Source organism: Ambystoma mexicanum, chromosome 9 (genome assembly GCF_040938575.1).
Source record: "Ambystoma mexicanum isolate Mex_15411 chromosome 9, UKY_AmexF1_1, whole genome shotgun sequence".
Classification (NCBI taxonomy): Eukaryota; Metazoa; Chordata; class Amphibia; order Caudata; family Ambystomatidae; genus Ambystoma; species Ambystoma mexicanum.
The window spans coordinates 294,617,150-294,642,741 of record NC_090931.1 but is presented as its reverse complement, the minus strand read 5'-3'; the positions used below and the strand labels follow the sequence as shown (position 1 = coordinate 294,642,741).

Genomic DNA, 25,592 nt, shown 5'->3' with positions numbered 1-25,592 from the left:
CCATGCTAATATCTATGTCCATTCCCACCCAGTTCCTGCCCTCCCCGCCTAAAACAACTCCTCATGGGAACTCTTTGAGCTCACTTTATTCAAGCCTTATCATCAAACATTACACTCTAAGTGCCTGCTAATGTTTTTTCAAAGCAGTCTTTTGAGAGTTAATTACTAAATGGGAGTTGTAAACCCGCTACAGTAATATGAAAGGTCTTAATCAGGTCTGCCTTCAGCCACTAGATTCAGAAGGACTATGAGTGTCCTTTACTCCAGTCCTGTTAAAACAGGCATTGGCAAAGCCAACAGTTTTAGCTTGTGTATAAGTATTAGGCATTGATAGTAGATGCCCAAGCAGTCACACCATGTTGCACCTGCCATCATCAATGGCCAATCAATATCACTATGTCAGTGCCTGGCAAGTGGCTTTCTCATGCATACACAAAAGCCCAAACTGTTGGCATTGTCAATGCTCGTTTCTCTGGCTTGCATCCTTATACAATACTTTGCTCTAGTGCCCCAGCTGTGACCGTGTCAAGCACTTTAGAATAGCGCAAGAGTGATACCCATGACATACTCGGTATCGTTCCACAGCCTGACATCACTTAGTCATTACACACGGATAAGTGGAGCCAAGCTCATTTGTTTTGCAATACTCTGAAGAAGAAATGCAATAAAGGGAATACACTGTTTGATGTTTGCAACTTAAACTGAAATTATATTCACAACACTTTTTTACAAAAGAGGTTAGTCCCTCTCGTAAATACGTTTGGGTGGTCACAAGTAGGTCTTTTAAAAGTTTGGCGGGCAGTCCTCCCACGTCAGGGACACCTGTTTTAAGCCCCTCAACTGCAGGGACAACCCTTAGGCGGCACACCTTCTAGCTAGCCGGGCTTCCCATTAGTCCAGTAGCAACACCCCCCCCCGCACCCTCCCCCCGCACCCCCCCCCACAAACACACCTTCTAGCTAGCCGGGCTTCCCATTAGTCCACTAGCAACACCCCCCCCGCACCCTCCCCCGCACCCCCCCCACAAACACACCTTCTAGCTAGCCGGGCTTCCCATTAGTCCAGTAGCAACACCCCCCCGCACCCTCCCCCCGCACCTCCCCCACAAACACACCTTCTAGCTAGCCGGGCTTCCCATTAGTCCAGTGGCAACACCCCCCCGCACCCTCCCCCCGCCACACACACACACACACCTTCTAGCTAGCCGGGCTCATTAGTCCAGTAGCAACACCCTACCCCCCCCCCCACACACACACACACACACACACACACACCTTCTAGCTAGCCGGGCTTCCCATTAGTCCAGTAGCAACACCCTACCCCCCACCACACACACCCACCTTCTAGCTAGCCGGGCTTCCCATTAGTCCAGTAGCAACACCCTACCCCCCCACACACACACACCTTCTAGCTAGCCGGGCTTCCCATTAGTCCAGTAGCAACACCCTACCCCCCCCCCCCCACACACACACACCTTCTAGCTAGCCGGGCTTCCCATTAGTCCAGTAGCAACACCCTACCCTCCCCCCCCCACACACACGCACCTTCTAGCTAGCCGGGCTTCCCATTAGTCCAGTAGCAACACCCTACCCCCCCCCCACACAAACCTTCTAGCTAGCCGGGCTTCCCATTAGTCCAGTGCGTGCCGTGCCTCCCCTCCCCACCCCCCCCCCCCCACCCCCATGAAGCGGGCTCCATCCGTCAGCGTCGCACCTCTGAAATAAATGGATACATGGACACCGCCCTTCGGAAGCACGTGGCGCTGCTGGCTTGGACCCCGCTGCCCATCACCGGCTGGTGCTGCCCCCCTCCCCCCCCCCCCGCTGCGAAGCATCCCATCAAGGCTGGGCACGGCTTGTACGCTCCAAAACGGCGATCGTTCCACAGCAAAACGCTGCCATCTAGTGGGCGTACACGGACATGACGCCTCAGCTTGGGAGTCCAGTCAGTACAATTCGGATGCGAAACCAGGATGACGGTATCCATGGGATTTCCCCCCAAAATATATCGCCTGCATTAACATCGCACAATTTCAACATCGTAGATATCTTTCTCTTTGTTATGATTTCGCTAATTCAAATGTGTCTATGTTTGAAACGTGACGCTGCAGACAACATTTCAAGGAGAACCCTGGGAAGGCCCTCGGGTTAATGATACAGCAGCAACCCCACATCTATTCGCGTGTCAATATCTAGCAAAGCACTAACAATTACTTTTGCATTACAATCGCAAAAGCACAAACAGTGCTGGTTATTTTGCCGGATTTTCCCGGATCGGATCCGAGCTCCATCTAAGTATGTGTTCGAGGATTCAGGAACACCATGTATGCCCGTTACGGTTTTTAATGCTTTTAACTTGGTTTTGTTATTGCGGAAGCAGGGACTTTAAGACAGAGCGACTGCCCCACCAGACCAGGGGATCGTCTCTTCAGGATACAGGACTCAGGAGTGCATACTGCAGAACAAATGTAAACCATCTTTGTAGGTCTAACAATGGGCACCTTTTATACGTTTCATGTAGCACCATAGGCAACACTCCTGTCTCCGATTTGTCCAGGTGTTAATTACCAATCAATCTCTTAAAATGTATTTATGTGTGTGTGTGGGGGCGGTAGGCTTAGAAAATTCTCCGATGTCACCCTACGCCAGTCGCTGGTGGGATAATCATTCTCGCCTCCTCTCAAGGCCTGCGCAGCCACACGGTCCCCCGTGCTTGGGGTGCATCGCAGTCATCGGCCGGTCCTCTGTTCTACTTCGCACTGTGCCTTGGTCATCAGCACCACCTGCATGGCCTCGCACTGGCCTGGCAAGTCCTTTTAACACTCTCTTTGTTTTGAGTTCTACAGATGGACTGCAGGGGAAGAGTTCTACATTCTGTATGGAGCATTCAAGTGGCCATTGTCTGGAACAGGCCGGCATAATATGTTTGAATGATTTGCACTGTAATAGGTGCATTCGACTCCCAAAGCCTCAGATCTTGAATCTGCCAAGACAACAGGTACAACCACGAACTGACCCGGATTTTTTAGAAACTATATACTTTAATTCCATGAAATCGGTTTGTTAAGCCAGGCAAAAAAGCTGTGCATTTTTTTTTGTTGAACTTCAAAATTCTCTCGCTTCATTCATAAAAACAAGCTGCATGCCTTTCTCTGCCAAACTACAAGGAGGTGACCTTATCACACAGTTTCTTATTTTGTCTTGAAAGAATAATAATAAAACCCAGAGGAAAATGCCGGTGTTCACGTTGCTTGCTTTCACAAACATAAGGATATACATATTGTACTGGAATGCAAATGACCAGAGTGAAGGGATAGCCGTTGCTTCCTGAATATTTTGGTTCTGAAAACGCCTGAGAATCCAGAGTGGGCAGGAGCGGGTAATGGTAGACGAGGAAAGGAGGCAGTGCTTTGTTGGCGTTGCTAGTGTGAAGGTCCTTCTGCAGCCGGGCCGATGCCTTGGCCGATGGCTCTATCCCTGCAATGCCCTGGCCGATGGCTCTATCCCTGCACGTGCCGTATGTATGCACAGAGGTTCTGTGCACTCTGCATTTGCATGCTGGGATTCCAGCAGCTTGCTTCCGTCTTGCTTCCTTATCAGGTCAAGAGGAGGAGTACGGTCGTGTTTGCCAATTGCGACAGTTATCCACAGAGCTGCAAAAGAGTAAATAGCAGTATGAAAGCGCGAAATAACAAAGAACCACCAGTTCTGAAGTGTGCACGGGAGGGAATCATGGAGAGAGGGGAAGCAAAATGAGTGAGATGCGAGCGAGATATCAGCTGGGGAAACACGTTTTAAACAAGCATTGGCAATGCCAACAGTTTAGACTGGTGTGCAGGCATGGTAAAGGCACTTGCGAGGCACAGTCGTAGCCAGTGCTTTAAGTGGGCCAGGGCCAGGCCCCAGCAGTCTCCAAAAAAGTGGGGCTGAGCCGGGGCCCTGCCAGGGCCCCCCGGTCCCAGCACGCCACAGCGGGGCACATTATCTCACCACGTCCGCAGCTGCGAATGGAGATGAGCCCACCATGATCAAGTCAGGCAGGCTGTGACGGACAGAGTGCCAGCTAGCCATAGCGGGGGCATCCCAGTGCTGCACCCCCCCCTCCATTGACTTGTTCCCTCAGGCCACCCCCCTCCCACCCCACCCCCAGCGCTACTCCAAACCGGTAGAGATTTGTCAGCCAGAAATAACACACCAGACACTTTGTAAAGTTGGAAGAGTTAAATGCCACAGCAGCTTTATTCGCATAAAGTCTTGGAGTTATCTTACAGGCGATCCGTAATTCACCACACCACAGGTTCTTCTACACCGTGTGGGGTTACCTAGGTATCCCTTGCCCTCCCCCGCCCCCTCCCATACCGTCCTCGTCCGGTGGACGCCTCGGGTTGAGCCTGGCCCTTGCTAGCAACCTCTCTCTACCCCTGGCCATTTGAATGCTTCCCGTTTGTCATACTTCCAGCCATTATTCCTTATACATTCTGGCAGACACCGCCCTCCGGTGCCGGCTAACACGTTTTTTCCTTCTGGCCGACACTGCCCTCCGGTGCCAGCTAACACGTTTTTTCCTTCTGGCCGACAGCGCCCTCCGGTGCCGGCTAACACGTTTTTTCATTCTGGCCGACACCGCCCTCCGGTGCCGGCTAACACGTTTCTGCCTGCCTAGATAGTCATTGCTTTGCGATTTCCAGCTGTCCCAGCGCCCTTACTACTCTAATCTGGCCCCCCTGTCCCCAACTGTGCCGCTTCTACAGAAAGCCCCAACTTGTCCCTCATTCCCTCGCAGTTCCCTATCCCCCCAGGCCTCCCTACGAAGTGTAGCCCAGTGCCCGCACCCCCGTCATCTTCCGCGGACCCTAGCCCTCCCCATTCCTTTCCCTAGCTTGCTCCTCCCCTCTCCAGGTCCCAGGTTTCTTAGCGTCAGGCCAAACCCCCCCTGACAATTCTGCCCCTCCAGATCCTAGGCTCCCTTTTCCCCCAAAGGCAGACTTCCTAGCCCTGTTATTTCGTACCCCGTATCTTGCCCCCCATCGTTGGTCATTGTCCCCCCCTTAACTTCCTTGGACCTATTTCCCCCTCACCTGTTCCCTCTGCTCGCCATACAGCCCTGTGTTGGTCCCCCCACCTCCCCCTCGTGCCTCCCCCCTTCCGTCAAGACTTCCCCCTCCAGTTACCTCTGTCAACTTTACCTGAGCCCCCGTACTCTCCTCTTGCTCCCCCTCCCGACCGACTTCCCTTGACGACCTTTACTGTGAGTTTGTGTTTTCTTCATTAAACCCCCCACGCCCTGCAATCTTGGGTTGGAAATGACTTCCAAGTCCCCTAAAGCCCTCCCCTTTTTCCCTAGGGCCTCCCCTGAGTCTAGAACTCTTGGGGCGCCGTAAGATCTAATCTGTTGGCTGAGCATTCCCCTAAGGGCCTGCCAGTTCTTTGCTAAAGGTATCGCAATGTAACTCCGCTGGGCGACCTGCAAAACAAAAGACAATTTAGTGCATACATTTTGGTTAATTGGAGGGTGGGTGGGTAAACAAAATGTATCCTCCGGCGGGGGCAGTGACCGAGGGATAGAGAACGAGTTCGATGAAGACCCTCCCCTTTATAGGGCCTTCCTCTCCCTCGGTTCCCTGCCCCGCCTCTCTTCCTCCACACTTTGAGCCTCTGCAGGGGGCCATTTTCTTAGGCCAATATCCCCGCCCCCCGACGTGTCTGAGGAGGTGGGAGGAGGCTGCCTGGGCAACCCCCACTAAGGGGCGGCGCCCGCCATGCCTCCTTCGTAGGTGCATTCGCCCGCCAGAGCGTTGCCCAAACTGCAACTTTGAGCGACGCTGCAGCTCACAACGTCAGGAATGCAGGAAACGTGTCAGACACACTGACACAGCGTCCCCAAACTTCCTCTTGTGACTGGAAGTTACAGCACCATTGTAGCCATTTTAGGAATGGAGAGGCTGGTGTTCAGAGACGGCTGGTGTCCAGAGGTGTCCGCGCCTCGTCCCATGGACCCCGGATCCAATAATCATCAACGAAGGCAGCTATTTTGAGCGCTGAGTGCATTTATGGTCGAATGATAGCCGGATGTTGCTTTTATTATCCTGCGATTGGAATGCAGCGATAAAAGGCCCACATTTCTTTTTATGGAACGGACAAAGTCCCTCGAACCTGCAATCACCCCCCCAATCCACCCCATCACTCCCCTAGACGATCGACACGGCAAACGCTTTTCTAAAGAAATGCACCAAATGGGAGTGAATGTGGCGGGCCCTGTTACTTATAGAAGGGAACTGCAAGGGGTTCAGAGAATCAGGAAGGAAGACTTCAGGCCCAGGCTACTCCGGTTATGTTCTGTCACTCCCCTTTCTGTGGCACACAGGTATTGTAAATTTAGGCCTGAAATTACCTGCGGTTGTCATAGTGTTTGGTTAATATGAATTAATTGAAACTTGTTGATTTACTGGGCTTGATTCACAAAGATTTTTCAATGGGACTTTCCCATTTAAAAAGCTTTGTGAATCAAGTACAAACCTCAATTTACTGCTATGAACTTCTGCAAGCTTTTGTTTCTTTTTTTACTTTTAATGTAGTTTTATACGCCTCTGTGCTCAAACATCATGTTTTGATAACAAAGCAGAGCCAAACAGGGGTGTGAGGCGGGGAGAGGATGAGTGCAAGTGAGTCGTGAATATTTGGCCAGGACGTCACGTGGCAAGAGTTCTTGCAATCCTGGAGACTGCACCTAATCAGATGATGGGACCCCAAAGCCATTTGAAAGTGGCAATGATAACATATCTTCGGGTGCACCACTGCCATGGAAGTGATTTAAAGTGGAATTGATGTACCGTGCGGAGTTTGGAAAAGAAGCAGCATTAAAGAAATTACACCATTTTAAAACTATTATTAAACTATTATTTTGAACATTACCATTGAGCGGAGTTCAACTGCCAGATCTGTCCCCTCTTAACTCTGCCTCCTTCTTTAGGCCACACCCATCAAATGTTAGACCATGCCTATCATTCAAGCCACGCCCCAAAATGAGGCCCCCCCATTTTCTACCCTAATAAAGTACTGGCCGTAGTGGTATTAACTGGCCATCGATGGTAGCAGATGCAAAATTGTGCGAGTACCCGGGCATCTAGCGGCAGTGTCTGGCAAATGCCTAATACTTATACAAAAGCCCAAACTGCTTTGCAAGTGCTTGTTTTTAACAGGACTCCAGTGAAAGACATACACCGTGCTTATAAATCGAGTGGCTGACGGCAGACCTGATAGACATTTTTATTACACTGGTAGCGTGTTTACAGCTCCAATCAAGTCATTCATTCTCAAAAGACTGTTTTGAAAAAGCGATGGCAGTCACTTCCAGCACAAAGTTTGCTTGCAAGGCTTAACAAATCTAAAAATAGATCACAGGAGGAGGATGTAGCACAGGCATGGCCAGTCAATGGGTGGTAAATAACCAAAAAACACCTAACAGCTTTGTCTTCTTCCTCACATGCCATTTCTCCCTATCTGTACTCCAATGCAATAGTTTCAGCTTACAGGTGTGTGAGGATTTCGACCAACTGCATGGTGGGTGTGTGCTCACTTGGGCTTTTTTGACATTTTTAATTAAGTGGAACAATGGTAGATCAACCTCAGGAAAACGTGTGGGGCTAATGCACACACATCCTGTGCTCACAGCACGACAAACACATAGACCCATGACACAGTCTAGAGGCACAGCTAGGGGTACATGATGCACCTCCAGAAGGGGGAGGACCACATTTTATGTTTCCCGTGCCATGTCCACCTTGATTAACTAACAAAGGCTCCATGGATCCGCCCTGCTGTAGGGCCCTGCAGCTGGTGGCAGCGATTTACATACCAATTAGAGGGTACTTCAAACAGACCCACATGGGGCCTGGCTGCAGAGTTTTACAAGGGAGACAGAAAACCCCAACAACCTTTCATATGTAACTGTCAGCCTAAAGCCAGCTCCCGCCCTCAGCATCAATGACAGTGAGCCGTCATGTCTGGGACTGTGTGTTTACAGTAGTTCACCCTGTGGGAGGACCCACTCATAAGGTACGAGAATGTGGTTTGCAGGAGCCAGAGAGTCTGGTCTCGCTGCAGCTTCAAGGGAGACCTGCTTTAATCAGGAACCACAGAGAGATCTCTTTGATCCACAACAGGCAGGAGGATGGGTGGGAATTAGTATCGCCTGTTTTTAACCCTTTACCTTCCCTGTTGCAAAGCACTCTAGTTATGATCTCATGCATACAGGAAATTGTTGGTGGGGATGCTAGGATTGGTTCATTAAGGTAGTCTTATCCTACACCAATCACAGTGGCCAGTTTGGCTTTAACAGGGGGCTGAGTCCCTCTTTTGGGAGATCTGAAGATTTTGCAAGGAGTAGCAAGAAGAACTCATCATTGGATCCTGGCTGAAGGTACAGTCTCCTTAAATCTTCCGCCAGTGAAGGAAGGCCAGGATTTCCAAAGAGGGAAGCAAGTTCACTCCCCATATCATCTCACAGGGGACAGAGGGAGATACTGAAACCAGAGGACCCTCCAGCAGCTCAAGAACTGGTACCCAGCCGGCACACAGCGTGCCTTGCTAGCCTCTGCAGCAAGCTTCGTAGGTAGGAAGCGCCAAAAGGACCATGAATCTACAACAAAGCACAAGGCAGCTGCCTGCAACACACTACTCAGCTATTGGGCCGTCCGCCTTAAAGGACAACACAAGGCCATTGAAGAAACTGGGAGAAGTGCCTCGAAAAGCATCTACCGACGTCCGCCTTAAAGGACACTTTTTCATCCTCCTGCAGACCTCCCGATCATCAGATGCGGAGAACTGCCAGCGTCCTTTGAGCTTTCTCCCTCCGATCAGCGACGCAGGTTTGAATCTCCTGCTTTCAGTTTGCAGCACACCTGCCGTCTTCTGTGGCTGCCCAAGACCAAGTGTTTAGTCCAATGTCGATTTTTATACAATGTTGCCAGCAGTGTCTGAGCCCATTGTATAAATCCTTCATCTCTTGCACAGGTTTCATCTTCATTGCTCTGCGGGGTCAAGTACTTGGACTACCGAGGTTTGTGATGTTCTTCTTCATCCAAGTACTTTCAAGAACCTTGAGGTACTCTGCCTTACAACAGTACATAGGTCTGCTCTCTACAACGAGGTTAGCAGAGGAAGGAGAGGGAAGAGTATGTGGGGGTGTGATGTCCTCATTAGGGTTGTATGTGGCAAGCGATGCACATGGGGGTAGAAGTGGAGAAGGCCGAGAGGGATGAAGTGTGGCGACGCCGAGACGATGCCGGAGGAGAAGACACGTGGCGATCAAAAGGGCAGTCACTTGGAGAGTTATTTGGGAAGAGACACAGAAGAGGTGGGGAGAGGAGGAAAGGGAGAGAGCGAAGGAGACATGAGGGAGAATGCAGAGGTTCTTTAGAAGGAAAAAAAAGGAAAAGAGGGAAGAGAGACACAAGATAGGAAGGGGGTAGAAAAGGTACCCGATGCTCGAAAAAGAGAAAAATACAGAGTCAGGATGGAAAGAGACAAAAAAGAGACAAAAGGGAAAGTGCATGAGAGCAAAAGAGGGGGATGGGGAGTAACAAGAGGTAGGAGATGGAGAATTTGGTAAAAGGCTGGCTGAAATGTAAAAAGGCAGAGATGTGTTAGAGGAACTAGACACAGAGGGGGGTAAAACGAAAGGGGGAGGTAGACGAGCAAAAACACGGATCATAAGCTTTATCCTTTAATCCAAACTGAACATGAAGGTCAGAGCGCCAGCCTCCTTCAGAAACCCTCCAAAGGGCCTGGGTTCTTTGTGTGGTGGTTGTTGCAGTCTTCCAGTACAGAGCCTGCCTAATCAGACTATTTGTATTCATGTGAGCAGAGCAAACAGAACACGCTCATGCCCAGGCAGCCCTCCGCGTGCAATTTCAGCAAGTACAGCGCTCAATCCCTCGGGGAATTCCCCCATTCCCAAGGACTTCCGCCTCTCAAACAGAGGAAGGGAGCAGGCAGGAGAAAACGACAGGGCTGAGAATGTGTGGGTCTGCTGGCTGGAGAGAACTTGGAAAGGACGCGTGACACAGGGCAAAGAGGGAACGGGACAAAGGCAGAGGGTGGGAGGAGGAGACAGCAGAGGGTGAGAGAGATATTGTGAGACAGCGAAAAAGGGTAGAGCTAGTGAAGGCCCACATCTACCGGGAAAGAGATAGGAATGGTTGTTTCATAGAATACGTGAATGAGATTGAAATTAAGACAGGAAAAGGGAGACAACAGGTAAAAGAGAGGATAATAGAGGAAAACGACCTAAAAAGAGAAGAACATTAGACAAAGGAAAGAAAAATAAAAGAATAAAGCATAGTGGAAAAGATAATGTGAAACAAGTAAATGTCCCACAAGGCCAGAATATATCAGTCCACTAATAAAACTTTGTTTACAGATCTTCATTGGCACAAGGATTATAGCTTGGCTGCGTTATAAGCTATTTCCAAACCGTCTTTACATTTGTACAGTAAAGTGTTTATCTTTTTTTACCTACATGAATGCCAACATGCCCTGTTCATTCAGGAGATACTAGTGCAGGCCTAGTTTTTACTTTGCATTCTGGACTTGGGAGTCCTGGATGTCTCCCATTATAAATACTGGGCTAAAAGTCCCAGAATGCAACGTTTACACTAGAACTGGACTACCATCTCTCGAATGGAATTGGGCAGGTTAGCATGCATGGGTGTTGCCCTCCCCGAAGTATCCCCAGTACCAAGCTGCTTAACATATGGCCTTCCACAAGCCACCTCCTTTGCCACGGGCAACACTTTGATCACGCAGCTCCTTGAATGAAAGGTCTGTCTAATGTGTGATGTGTCTGTACTCAGAGAAAGGAGCAGGGCTGGAATGCTGGTCTCTCCTTTTGTTTCCGAGTTCAGAGTCATCACGCAGCAATAAGCCATTTAATCGCGCAGTTAAAGGGCTTCCTGCTGTCTTTTTACTCTTAAAACAAAAGGAGAGACCGGGCACATCATACAGCAGGCAGCTGTTTAAACGGGCTAACTGCAGGTGTCAGTAATTTGGTTTAGAAAAAAGAAGAGGCAAAGTGGTGACACCTGCAGGCAGCCCCTTAACCATGCAGCGCTTCGGCTACACCGGCTGCCTTAGGTGTTGGCATAGATGGGGCTAGTCAAACTCCCTGGCCCGGCAGGGTCACAGCTCGGGAGTCCTTTTTGGAGAAATCTGAGGCTCTGGCCTAGCTAGCCTGGCCCACTTAAAGCCCTGTGTGCAGATGACAAATTGTTATCAAATGTGTAATGGAAAAAAGAGAAGAGATGTTTGTTTCAATATCCAAAGGTAAGATCAAAGGGAAAAGAAAGAGAGGATGTGAAAAATCAGAAAGAGACAAGAGTAAGATACAGGAGTGGAATGGAACAAACAGGCCACCATAGGAATGCCCAAAGAAAATAGCAGCAAGCTACCGACTGGCCGAAAGCAAGTGAAGAAACACTAATGGCTCACCTCATTCCCACCCGGAAGTCGATTCATGTGGACCAGCTGCCCTTGGTCGTCCAGCACCAGCTCAGTGTACGTGAGCACATGTGAAGGCAGGGGGATCTTCGGTAGGAATGCTGTGGCATCCATGTATTCCCAAAGTTTAATCAGCGCCTAAAAGGAGGAAAAGACCATTCAATCCTCAAAACAACCAATGCTTCCATTGTCTCTCTTTCTGCAGTCACTGCTAAGGTACAGGCTCAGGGTGAAAAAGCATTCCGACTGGATCCTGAGGTGGGGCCTACTTCCATTGATGAGTGCCAACAATGGGGAGGCAAAAACAATGAGTTCCTAGACTTATGTGGCCATGCCTCTGGCCAGTAAGACCGAGCGCAGATGCTCTTCGAGCAGTGCTACTACCTAAACACAAAAAATGAAAAAGACCTACTTCTTTCCTTCGGCTTCCTCTAGGTCCCTAGCATGCATGGAGTAAAAAATTCAAGGGGAACAAAGCTGGGGTGACGAGATGACCCCTGTGTCACCACATAGACAATTCTCCAGCTCTTACTTTCTTTTTACAAACCTTGTAAGGAGCTACTCTAGTCCAATAGGCTGATGTGCATTGGCCAAGCCTAGAGATGCCACAATACATCAGGCTGATAAATGAACGCCTACATATTTGTAGCCTTACGGATAAGCAATCATTTGGTGACACCTAATGGGCGCTATATTCAGGCTGGCCAATGATGCTTAATCCCAGAAGCCTTAAGTAGTCCCGCTTCCTTTTCAGGCACCACGCTCATTTAAGAACATTTGGGGGTTCAGCAGTCTGTGGGTGCATGCCAGTTATTTTTTTTTTTAATTCCATAGTACCATTACTATGCATAGATGCATTATGTGTCTGCAGAAAGGATGTCTGAACATATGCGATGGGTCCCCACTTCCTGAACTACAGGAATCCCTTAGTATCGAACAGTCGACCTCTATGTCACCACTATGGGACTTTCCTTCCATTTGGAAATGGAGGGTGGGAAGTGTAGTATTCCTGGGAGCAAGCATAATGGATGGTACATTACTCAGGTGGACAAAACATGATAGAAAGAAATCTCTAACAGCGCTGCGGGTGGAATAAAAAAGATTACCTGTCGGAACATCTCAGGAATGTCGTAAATGTAGGTTGTTCCCAAAGATTGTGCCTGGAAGCGCTTGGACTGCAGTAGGTCCTTTGTGACGTAGGGTGTGTTGATCAGCATTCCATGCAGGGGTCCCTGCTTATCCCCATAAGCCTGGAACATGATCTGCAGGGATGAGGCAAAGAGGAAGACACTGTGGCTGTTCAAATAGACTAACGTGCTGCCTTTGGCGGGGAAAGTGAATATTTCAGATACATGCAATAGGACAGTTCTGCCCTCCCAATTAGACATCAGCTGATCATGAAGACAATTTCACTTTGACCCCATCTGGTCTTATGATCACACACCTCGACAGACAACACCTGCCCCAACGAATCACACCTCTTCTCCAACAGACCACACACCTTCCCCATATGCCAACAACCCCTCGCCAATAGTCCACACCTCCCCCAACAACCAGAACTCACAACTGAGATGACAACTCTCCTTCTAAAACATTTTTTCCCACCGGTCATCATCTTCTATCCAACACAACTTTCCGTCACCACAACTCTTCCCAACAGGCCAACACTCGTCCCCATTACACTAGATCTTGCCTCTTCCCCATTAGACCATGCGGCCTCCCTACCTCCTCCTGGAGTTGGCAATTCTCATTTCTCCCCATGTCTGCCTATTAGAGGTCGCTTTCTAGCACAACTTCCCACCACCACATATTGTTGCCATTAGACCCGCTCTCCGCACAATATATCACCCCTATGTTCCCAATTGGACCCAAAATCTCTCCCCATTATATTGCCTTTCTCAACATTTTATTGTAAGGGAACACCTCAATATTAGAAAACAAGCCCTTCTGCCAATCAAACTCCACTTGCACCCCATTGAGCTTTAGTTCCCCAACAATTGTACACACCTCACCACCCTTCAGACACAGTTTCCTGAGTTAGCACACCTCGATCCTGAAATAATCTCTCTCCTTCAACCAAACATCATCCCCCCACCCCCCCCCCCCCGAGATGACGGCTAATCCACCACCTCACTCTAAACAGCGCCCCCAAATTAGACCAAATCTGCTCCTTGAGGCGCACACTCTCTACCAGGTCTCCACAGACGATGCTTCCTTTTAATGAGACCTCAACCCTTTTGCAGGAATTCCTCCCATCTCAGTAATTATACTCCATTTAAAGTACACGTCCTCACACTAGACCTTGCTTGCTGTCAGAGATGGAACTCCCCTTTATCCACAAGTTCATGCCACTGCAGAATTTCCCCCCGGCCGCGCAGCCCCTCTGACCACTCTTGGTCACATTACAGGCGTCCTTCTCCATGGCCACACTCTCCTCCCTTACATCTATGGCCACTTCCTACACTGTACATCCCCTCATAGGTGCAAGTCCTGCTTTCCTGTTTCAAGGGAACAGTATGGAGACTCTCGTTCATTCTAAACCCCTATCCATATTTAAAAGGAGCTTAAGGGGGCAGCCGCACCTTAATCCAATATAACATATGCCCCCCAGTTATAGTATTTTCCATTAAATGAGATCAATAACAGGCCCAAGTAGGACCCAGGATTGCCCGAAACCAGTCCAAAAACTGAGCCAATATAACCTACCCCGGTCTGAATTTACCCATAATGTTAAGATCCAATAGAGAGACTAGCCACCCATGGGGGTATCAGGGGGGCTAAGGAAAGGAGCGGCTACAGCTATTCTTGATGTTTGCAGAGTGGAGTGGCCCCTCCATCTGCAGCCCATAGGGCGCAAGCCCCAGTCATTAAGTGCTCAACTTTTAAGTAACTTTGAAACTATGGCAGAAGGACTTTCTCCTGGAGGATGGACTGTCTGCTCTCTAGCATCCTCTATGTCAGTTACAGTCTCAATGATATGGAGCCCTCTTTTCTAGAGTTACGTGCCAATGATACGGAACCCTCTTTTCTAGAGTTACGGTGTCAATGATATGGAGCCCTCTTTTCAAGAGTTACGTGTCAATGATATGGAGCCCTCTTTTCTATAGTTACGTGTCAATGATATGGAGCCCTCTTTTCTAGAGTTAAGTGCCAATGATATGGAACCCTCTTTTCTAGAGTTACGTGTCAATGATATGGAGCCCTCTTTTCTAGAGTTACGTGCCAATGATATGGAACCCTCTTTTCTAGAGTTACGTGTCAATGATATGGAGCTTTCTTTTCTAGAGTTATGTGCCAATGATATGGAGCCCTCTTTTCTAGAGTTACGTGCCAATGATATGATATGGAACCCTCTTTTCTAGAGTTACGTGTCAATGATATGGAGCCCTCTTTTCTAGAGTTACGTGCCAATGATATGGAACCCTCTTTTCTAGAGTTACGGTGTCAATGATATGGAACCCTCTTCTAGAGTTACGGTGACAATGATATGGAACCCTCTTTTCTAGAAGCTGTAATCAGCAGCGATTTCTGATGCCACACAAAGACCGCCTCTTTAAGCAAGCCCTGGAGGCCTGCTCGATTCCTCAGCTAATATCTAGGCCACTGCACACCCTTTCAAGTAAGAGGTCATCCCCTTTAGTTCTTACGATAACTCGGAACCGCTGGAATACCGCCAGGGGTATTTTGTAAAAATAGCTATATGTAATATGATGGGTATTCAAACAGGTGGTACTGGTGAAAGAGAACATATTTTAACGTTGCCGCTACAGCGGTAATCAGGCTCTAATTTGTTCTAATGCATTTCTGCACGGGACAAAATGTGCTCCAGTGCAGATACTTTGAAAAATATCCCTGTAATGGTGCAAGGTATTTATAATACGGCCCCACATTTCCTAAAAGTGGCACAGCACTATCAAACCGGGTGCTCTGGGCAACAGGCACCATACGCAGCTATGGCATTGGTATTTTGTCATTGCATAAACACACCTTGTATAACAGCGCAATGTTTGTGAGTTAGCCGGCACTGGCACAATGGCATTTCACTAGTGTTGCCGACAGCTCACCGAGGAGGCCGGGCAGACCACCGACACCACCTGGACCCATTCTGGTTAAAATGGAAGTTCTAGAAAACGGATTGATAAAAAAATTCACACCCCTAAGGAGGCCGGCTTTAAAACATTTTTGAAAAAAAAAATGGAATGCCCTGCGAGAGCAGTGTGCGAGTTAATTAAAACAAACCTACACATGGAAGGCGTCTGATGGAAAACGTGTTTAAGGCTGCCCCAGAGAACCTCAAAAATACATCAAAAATTAAATAACCTTTTTCATGTAAATGTTTCATGCTTTTTTTTATTTCCCTTTTGCCTCCTGGGGGTGTCAGATTTTGACCGCCGCGTTTCAGCGCAGCAGTTAAAGGGAAAAGGTCACCTTGAGCGAATGGCGGCGGGGATTTGGCCGTGTGTCTTCGGAGATTAGCATGGCCGCTGTGCGCGTGCAGCGGCCGTGCAGAATTAAACAGGGGGCCGCTATCTCTCTCGTGAGCTCCCCGGGGCAGAAGGAAACTTGCAGGTGGGCACACGGGAGGTGGGGGCGAGGAGGTACACTTGGCGAAGCGTAGAATGGCACAGGACCAAAGATCCAGTCAAAGCACGTGGGTAACAATGGTCCAGCATCCACACCCCAGCCCAGGGCTGGCCGTAGCGCCCCGTACAGCAAAACGAATATTATGCACAGAACCGGCCCTCCTCCCCCGGGGGCGGGGGCACATTTTTCATAGGTGCTCATGCGAAAGCATCAGCTCCCAAAAGTAGGGCGAATTTAATTTCAATGGGGCACCTGCCTCACCTTCTCCCACCACCTTGAAAGACTCGCCAGAGCTGGCGTAGCGGGAGGGCTAATGGCGGCCTGGGTGGTCGTCCAGGCGGACCTGTCCCAACCAAAGGGGCAATGGCCAATTCCAGAATCTTGGGAGAGGATTTCATGAATATAATTTAAGCCCCACTGGAACTCTAGGCCAGTGGTATTGACACTTTTTCATGCTGCACCCCCCCTTCACTAAAAATATTTTTGTCAAGGGACTAGATATCTTGCAGGGAGAATTTGGAAATAACTGCCAGAATTCTTGTACAAAAGGTGCAAAGAAGTCCATTAACCACTGCTCAGAATATGATAGCACTATTCCAGGCTGGCAGGTCCCATGAGGAGGGTTCTGTTGGGAAGGAAATGGTCCTATCCCACTTCCCTAGCCACTGCCAAAGAGAATGAACTTCATCGCAGCCATGTGGGGAGAAGCTCCCTCCTCCACTGTAGGGTAAGAGCCCTATAACATAGCCAAGTAGGCTAATAACGTCACCCATGCTTCGGCATTAGGACTCCATTTTGTACCAGGCCTAAATGCCATCTTTTTACTAGGCCCGAAAACCACCACTTTGTGAGGTTGTGGCACTCGCACTCACACCCCCACTCGCACCTCCAGCCTCTCTCGCAAAGGGACCAAGCCGCTCACACATCAGGACAGCTCTGCGCGAGCCTTGTTCCCACGGAGGTCCATCCGTCCACTGTCCTTTCAATGTTGCAAATAACTAGTATCATTTTCTAAAAGAATGCGCTCTGCGGAGAGCGTGAGACAGGAGCAGGCCCCAGCACCAAATGCCCATTCATCTCCACTAAACTGCTCATGTCCCTTTGACCCCCAACCCGCCAGGCCAGAGCCCACCTGGCTTCTCCATCCCAACCACCCCCCCTCCCCCAATTCCTTTCATGCTGATAAACATCTAACCCCTTCGCCTTGGCCATTCCAGGACACCCACCACCGACCTAATCCTGGGCAGCAATATATTCTCCCAACAGTAACACACCTCTGTCTGTATCATGAGGCACCAGGGAAGGTAGGCGCTAGATTAAGCCCCCAGGAGAGACAGTTGGGGGCGGGGACTGAGGTATCAATGAAGCCCTGAATGTGGAGGTCGGTATTTCAATATACTATCCCCTCTTTTCAAAGGTCCCCCTTGCATATGAGGTTCAGGTATCTGCCATTATTCATGAATTGTCAGTTTCTGTTCAGCTTAGATTAGTTAGAAATGTAACACCCGCCGAAGTGACCTTCACTGAGGCGATGAGCCCGGCTGACCCACGTGCACCAAGATTGACTGGGAAGCAGCAGCCAATTAGGGCCTGGCATCCCATATATAACAGCCCACTCTATAGGTCCCCCACTTACCAGCATTTTAGAATAACAAGCCTGTTCTATACATTTGTCAGTTTGTTACATGCGTATATGACCTCTCTGAATACATTTTTTAATAAACTATTGAAAATATAATTTGTCTCACTTATATAATTAATTGAAAAACGCAAATTGTCACAAGGTCAGGGGCACAAACCCTTCAGTGGGGAGAAGCAACCCTCTCAGCCTGGGGCGGGAGGCTCAGTACGGTCTTTAATGGAGCCAGCACTGCCCCAGACGTGGTGTGTGTGGGAGTTGGGAGGGCCCAAGCCTGTGCCAGCCCCCCTGTGTTACTATGTTGCATGCACTGGGTCACCCAGTGCCGGAAATACCCCATTCTGGCCAGAGTTTGGTTTCTGTGTCTATCGGGTTACCTGTCCCAGAAGGCTGGGCAGAGGAGGTCTACTCGACGCATGCTATTTAACACAGCCGCCACCTTTGGTGAAGAAGGAACATCATCTTCGCCGGCCCAGCGAAGCATGCTACCGTTAATCCCAGACTCGCCAAGCCACCGCTTTGGGAGCAGACATTCAGAAGCTCATATCAAAGACTGCATTAGGCGCTACAGGCAAACAGGGTGTGTGGCTACTAAGGGTTTTTAAACCTTCCCGCTGCTGTGGCCCACCCCGAGAGAAACAAAAATGTAGATTGGGCCCAGAAAACACGTAATCAATCGAACCAAAGGGGGAGGAAAGGTCAAAGGAGACAAGAGAAGGGGGGGCTAAGAATCAAACATGACCCTTGCCACACACAGCAGAGAGCAGCGGTCCTGTACCCAGTGCTTAAAGTGGGCTGGGGCCTGCCGGGGCCGGGCCCCGGCAGTCTCCAAAAAGTGGGACTGAGCCGTGGCCCTGCCGGGGCCCCGTCCTACAGCAACATTGGCGGGAATCGCGGGATGTAGCCTGCAATGAAGTCAGGCAAGCTGACAGAAGTGGCAGCCAGCCACAGCGACCCTGTGACTGGCTGCCACTTCTGTCAGTCATAGTAACTGCGTCTGGTGACCCCTCATGCGAGAGGTCACCAGAGGCAGTTACTGACTTACTATCCCTTTGTTTCCCCAGGTCGCCGAGGCGTCTTTAACCCTCGGCGAACCTGGGGATTCCTCAACATATTTCGAGGTTTATAAAAGATGGCTTTGAAAGTACACATTTCAAGCCATCTTTTATAAAGCTTTGTCGACGGACAATTTTGTCCATAGTCAAAGCTTTATAAAAGATGGCTTGAATTGTGTACTTTCAAAGCCATCTTTTATAAACCCGAAATGTTTAAAAAAGATGGCCTGAAAACTAGTCAAACCGTAGGGTATGCACCAAATATATATAAATGTTATATATTTGTGTGAGTACCTTACTATGGTTTGTGTACTTTGCAAGCCATCTTTTATAAACGTAGAAATATGTTACATATTTCTATGTTTAGAAAAGATGGCTTGCATAGTACACAAACCATAGTAAGGTACGCACACAAATATATAACATTTATATATATTTGTGTGTATACCCTACGATTTGCGTACTTTTAGGCCACGCCCCTCCCACAAGCCACGCCCCCAATTGAGGGCCCCCCCCTCGATTTCTTACCCCACTTAAAGCCCTGCCTGTACCTGAGCAGTCCGGGAGTCTGTCACTTCCTTGTAAAGGCTGATATCCAGGTAGTAGCCAGATTCATTGGTCAGGAAGAGGCGTATGGGGATCTGCTTCCCGGTAGGGGTCAGACGGATGTTGATCTTCAGCTCTGCCTGCAGGACGCGCAGCTTCCACAGCCGGCTCCCGTAGCGCATCACCATGCTGCGCACAGACTCCTCAATCTGAAACCGAAAAGTCACATTTTCATTTGTCAATTCTTTGGGACATGAAAACGCTTTTCACACTCCCCTTTGCCAACTTTGGCCCACCAAAGTGTTCTGTTGCAGATCCCAAATATCAACTAAAATTTCCTAATTTCCCATTATTTTGTAGTATAAGGCGATGGAAGAGTGGAAGGCTTGATAAGCAGCAGCAGCAGCATTTGTGTCCCACAAAAATAGTTCATATTTAGCACAAGGGCAAATAATACTCACAGGGCGTCCTGGGGACAAATGAGCCAAACTATATACACACATTGGGGGTTCCCCAGAGCGAACCATTCAGAAGCATTTTTAAATGCTATTTGTTTATAGTGGTCGGCCCCTATTTTGGCTCAACCATGACTTCAATTGCTGATTTAATCTTGACAACCGGCACACATGAACATTATATAAAACAATTTTTATTATTCCTTTTATTACATTCTATCGCGGAGATCATTAATTCATATCGCTCAAAATAGTTGGACAGACACAGATAGCTGAAAGTAAAAAAGCAGCAGAGGGCTAAACTGAGAGGAAGATGAAGCATAAGGGAAATAGAATAATCGGTTCCATGGGTTAATATCCCCGCAAAAATATCACCATACAAACATATCACCGTATTTCTGCAGCAATATTAAGCCATGGAACCTACAGGCGACACCCTGCAACCCCTATAATTGTTTTAATGGAGCGGGGGATACCCCCTCAGCCCCCGGGTTCCGATAACCCCATCAATTATCCCCACTAATAATATTGCCTATGGCCTTACCCCATGACCATATATATGGTGATATTACTGGTGTGGATAATGTTACCTGATACTGAATAATCAACACCAATTCGAGATGAGCAGGAAGAAACAGGTGAATGAAAAACAAATTATTCAGAGAAATAAGCATATATTCAGAGAGAACTAAATATTGAACAAACGCTAACAGGAAAAAAAGAAAGGTATTCTCAAAAGGCATAGCAGCAAAGAGGCAGAGAGGAAAGGCAGGGCAGGTGGAAGGAGGGGAACACAAAAAATACCATGAGAAATAATGTGTAGAAAATAAAGGAGAAATGCAAAAGACAGAGAGGGGCACGTAGCTTGAAAGAAGGACTGTTCCGCTGTGTCCAAACTATAGACAGGAGCAATCTTCATAAAGTGTTTAACGCTTTCATCACCAGGGTGCTGGCAACCCCTCAAAACCCGTTGGTTGTCCAGCGGAAATGCACCAAAATGTTGACCAGGTAACTGCGCCTACGCAGTTATGGCGACTTTGATGCATTTCTTTTTACCTACTCCCATTACTGCACCCAAGCAGAGCAGCGGATGCGGGTGTGTTCCCCGCTCTCCTTGGACCATTGTGGTAAGCGGGGGACAAGAACGTTTAAAAAAATATATTTCTGTCTGATCACTGCGCCTCTCTTAGGTTCTATCTATAAGCAAAAGAGCACTCTTACAACATTTCTGCTGGCAGTTTATTTTTTTATTTTTATTTTTTTATTTATTTTTTTACAGGTTTTTTTTAATCCTTTCCCAATTCCATCTAGAAAATCGAGACAGTCACTGACACTTGACCCTTCACATGGTCTCTAATCTAATTCCCTTTATTTATTAAGTTAGAACTTTTTCACATTCTGAATATTATGTGGATATGCAGAAATCAGGATGTGAATATGGCTGTTGAGGAACGGACTTAAGAGACCCTTCAATATACACTGCATATTAGTCACTGAAATAGCCAAAGATGTGGGCATTGGTCTTCCAGGACACAGCTTGCGCGAACGGCCATAACTTGGGTTCCTTCTTCAACGTTGGAAGGTACTGCGTGTGACGAAAGAAATAAGACCGAGTCAGAGGGTCGAGGACTGTCGAGGGCTGGCTTTCCAACCAACAGCGGTTGTGGCCACCAATCTGAAGACCCAAACATGCCAAATCTCTCGGCCAATATTTCTCAATCGTGCTTTCTCGCGCCTCACCCAACAATTTAGACCAATCACCCAAAACACCCGCTAGCACTGCTCTGAAGATCCCTGCGACCCTCCGCGTATGTTATTTCAGTGTGACAGATCTGTTACTCTTGGAAGAAAATAGAAAATGAAATCAGCAAAAATTCTCCCACTTAACCTTTAGAATGGATGCTCAAACCGCTTGCTCAGGCATTTCTGCCACTCCGATCAGCCAAGCATTCAAGCCCCGAGACGCCCTCCTATTGGACTTTTGATGGCAATAGCAGACAGATCTAAAATGTCTAACTGGACAAATGGAAGCAAAAACTCACACTACACTTAGTGGGCGTGGTTGTGTTGCACTCAAAACTGTGTTGAAATGGCAATAGGACTAAGCTAGCTACAGAGATCAGCCGAACAAATTTCCATAGCAAACTACTGGTAGGACTCAACTCTGCATGTCCAAGTTAAAACATTAAACACCACCACTAGTGGAAGTAAAGACCACCGCTTCTAAAACAACCACACTGTATAGGCTGCAGCAGTTGGCAGAGAGAGATTTCTGCACCACCATCAGCCAGCCAGCCACCACAAACCTCGCCTCGCTACACTCTTCTCTCCTCCTTTTGTGACCTTCTCATCTCAGGCTCTTCTCCATTTACCCAGACGCCACTTCTCATCGGAATCAGGCCTCATAGCCACTCACATTTCCAATTTACCAGTTTATTAAATGCATGATGGATTATATTTCACTCTGCTCTGTATCACTATTAAAAAAAGATAATAAAAAGACAATAAAATCTAAAAACAATCTTGGCTGATCCAGCCGTGCGGCAAAGTTGGAATGCATGGTTTTGTGGGTGGACTCAAGCAAGGTTTTTGATGAGTGCTTTGCTGGGGCAGTCTTGAGACGTGCTTGCGGGACAGGTTGTGGTTATGTTGGAGCACATGGAGGGAGCAGAGAGATTTGTTGAGGCCTCAGAATTTCTCGATCCAACAAGGCTGGCTGTTGCCTTTTTTGAAGTGGAGGTGGGTTATTGGGCAGGTCACTTAGCACCCTGTCTTTGTGCTAGTCTAGTCAAGATGTGCGCTCTGGTTTGGAAATCCGCGTCCGCTTTGCTGAGCTGCTCATGTCTGTCCAAGAGACAGATGGTACTGTATTCAGATGGCGGGACGAACCAGAAGAAGCGACCAATGAGATGGAAGCCTGGGGTTGCCTCTAGTATATGGGAAGTACTGTATATGTTGCTTAGGGTGATTGACGAGAATGAAGGTGGGGTGTTTAGTGACTATGAAAAGCCCCCACCCCCCTCTTGCTTCGGCTAGATCAACACAGAGTCAGCCATTGCCCACTTAGGTGTGCATTGTGCAGAATTGGAGCAAGCACAATACTGGCGGAGAGCTTCGAAAATAAACAATTGCCATCGGCGTAAATACCTGGAACTGGGAGTGAAGGCGTCTATGGAAGGGAGGTAGTCGGAGGAGCCGTGAGGTTTCCCCAAGTGTGTATTTCAGAGAAGTGGGCAAAGAAGGGGGAATTGTGGCACTGATGCTAACGGAGCCGGCTGTATTCTGGGATGGATCAAGATGCGATGGTGGGCCGCCTGCCGAATCCAAGGAGTGCCCCTGACCAGATGGGAGGGCCAACCTCGCTGCTTTAAGTGACTCCCAAAGGTGGGCCTTGGGTTTCTTTTCAAGGTCCTCAAAATGGTTTTTGGCGAACTTTCTGGGTTAGAGGCAGCCTTGAAGGACATACGGTAAGACTATGTCCTCTCCCAGGACTGAACCTTCAGGTGAGAAGACTGTTCCAACTTCCGGCTCAGTTTTAAAAGAGTTTAACCCTTATTTAACCATCAGCCCATTTAACTGTACTCTCTGACAGGCCCTAATCTCCCAGAGGGGCGGGGCGCAAAAACTCACTTTGCCACAGAAGGAAGGTCTGGATCTGTCACCGGACCCGATTTAAGAGGTAGCAATGAGCAGTAGTCGCTAACCCTAGTCTGCCGCTTTCTACCCCCGCGATTTAACAAATCTGTTTGAAGACTAATAAGCCTGTAACTTATCACATGCGAGTCAACATGGTGTATTTGATGTTTAAAAAAGGAACCATTCAGGAATCTATAACGAATGCTGCTGTGAACCTAGTAGGCTGTCCAACATCTGGGTGAACAGGGGTAAGGGTCCGCTTTCTATTACTGCACTCCGCAAAAAGGGAGGCCCCATCACATTAGCGCCCGTTATAGATTTTAGATTCATGCATTCCTCCCCCTCCCCTTACGTGCCCCCCCTTCCAACTTCCCCAGCACTATCGGAAATGTCATCTGGCCTAGTACGATTGTTTTGTTCCTCCCCTCCCTTTCTGCAACCTTTCTCCTCTAGTTTTTCTCTGGCTCTACCAGAAATGTCGTCAGGCCTAGTACAGTAGTCGCTTGTCTGTTTCCATTTCCTTCCCACTCCCCCCCTCCCTTCCTTATCTATGTCTTAGCTCTTGCACTATCTGAAATGTCGTCAGGCCTAGTACAGTAGTCGCTTGTCTGTTTCCATTTCCTACCCACTCTCCCCCTCCCTTCCTTATCTATGTCTTAGCTCTTGCACTATTCCTTCCCACTCTCCCCCTCCCTCTCTATGTTTTAGCTCTTGCACTATCTGAAATGTCTTCAGGCCGAGTATGATAGTTAATTTCACATCCTTACTGATCACGGCCTGTAAGAATGCCATTGTATTTTCCCTTGTTCCCTCCCTTGCCTTGAAGTGCTTTGAAACACATTGTGTATAGGCTCTATATAAATAAACTATCATATCATGTCATGCAGACCAAGTTCACTTTCCGCATCGAAACTGATCTATACTCCACAGAAAGCCTTTCTTCTGGCCCCACCTCACTGCCCCCACCTCCAATATCATGATTGAAATGTACACCAGTGTCTATGCCTCAGCAAAGTCACACACATCTCCATTCCTGCTGTACTTTCACAGGTAGAGCCTGAGCTTTTCATTCAAAGAGATTTAAGGAGTTTGTTTCTACAGCAGATGGGCGTGGTCATGTGTATTCTCTGCTATTTCTTTTAGTCTGATATTGCAGAAGCATGATCATTAAGCAATTACACCTCTGGTGGTGGCACAAGGGCCTTAACGCCAGGTCCCGTGGCCATTACCGGCTGATCCGGCTTGCCACTGAGGGGGATGTTGCTGTTAGCACCAGGGGGGCTGAGCACAGAGGTGCCATTAGCAAAGTATTTTGTTAAAGAAGTGTGTCCCGCCGTGTGCATGCAGACCGCAGTGGGGCCAGTCACAAAAATGAAAGATGGTCTCCGCCTGGAGTCTGTCTTCCGTTTCTATGATGGCAGGAGGCGGAGTCTAAAGAAGCAGCGGATGGAGTGGCTGGCATAGAAGGTAAGTGTGGGCAGGGGAGAGGGGATTTAGGAGGGAATGGCCACCCGGGCATCGCGACATGGGGGAGCAACTGAGAGATTCAGCCCACGTTCCTCGCCACCCGATTGGCTAGAGCCTTCTCACCGGGTGCTAATAAGTAACATATCCTAGTCACTGCTCATTGCTTTGCCTCTCTCTGGACCTACCACGTGATTAAGAGTCTTAACAGAAGACAATACGAGTATGGCATTTATATTCCAATGATTAAGCTCCATGCACACGACAAAGCACAGGGCCCATTTATCGCTGTTGCAGCGCCATCTTTCCTGTGCTGGTAATGCTCGATAAAACGTAATTGCTCCTACTGGCACTGCTGCAGAGGAGAAACCTGGCCCGCCCTTGCCTCGCCTACCACACTACCAACACTCTTACCACCACTCTGCTCCCAGACTGCTGCCGCGTCTGCTCTTGGACCTCGCTCTGTACTGCTTTCCTCCACTCGATATAGCGGGCAGTTCCCCTCGGCCTCCCCCTGCCTACCTCCGCCGTCTCCATGCCAGTTTCTCGTCTATGAAGAACCCGCCACACTTCCATCCCTGCTAAGAGTCTTAAAATCACTGAATGGACTTGCCAGCCACCCGCAACCTTGCCCCTCTCATCTTCCGCCACTCTCCTCCATTGCAGCCCTCTACTCAATCTCTCTGCCCCTTGCCCACTCTGGGCTGCCTCTGCCTTC

At 48.6% G+C, this 25,592-nt stretch overlaps 1 protein-coding gene across 3 annotated transcripts in view; it reads right to left on the bottom strand.

Annotated features, from left to right (window-relative positions):
* The window catches only part of ACACA (acetyl-CoA carboxylase alpha), a 1,281,346-nt gene that overhangs the window by 505,667 nt on the left and 750,087 nt on the right, over positions 1-25,592 (bottom strand). For all 3 annotated transcript variants that reach the window (XM_069614682.1, XM_069614683.1, XM_069614684.1), the window contains 3 exons: positions 19,325-19,528; positions 12,602-12,757; positions 11,487-11,633 (listed from right to left, as the gene is read on the bottom strand). In XM_069614682.1, the coding sequence (XP_069470783.1) occupies positions 11,487-11,633; positions 12,602-12,757; positions 19,325-19,528 (507 nt within the window). The remainder of the gene's footprint in view (positions 1-11,486; positions 11,634-12,601; positions 12,758-19,324; positions 19,529-25,592) is intronic.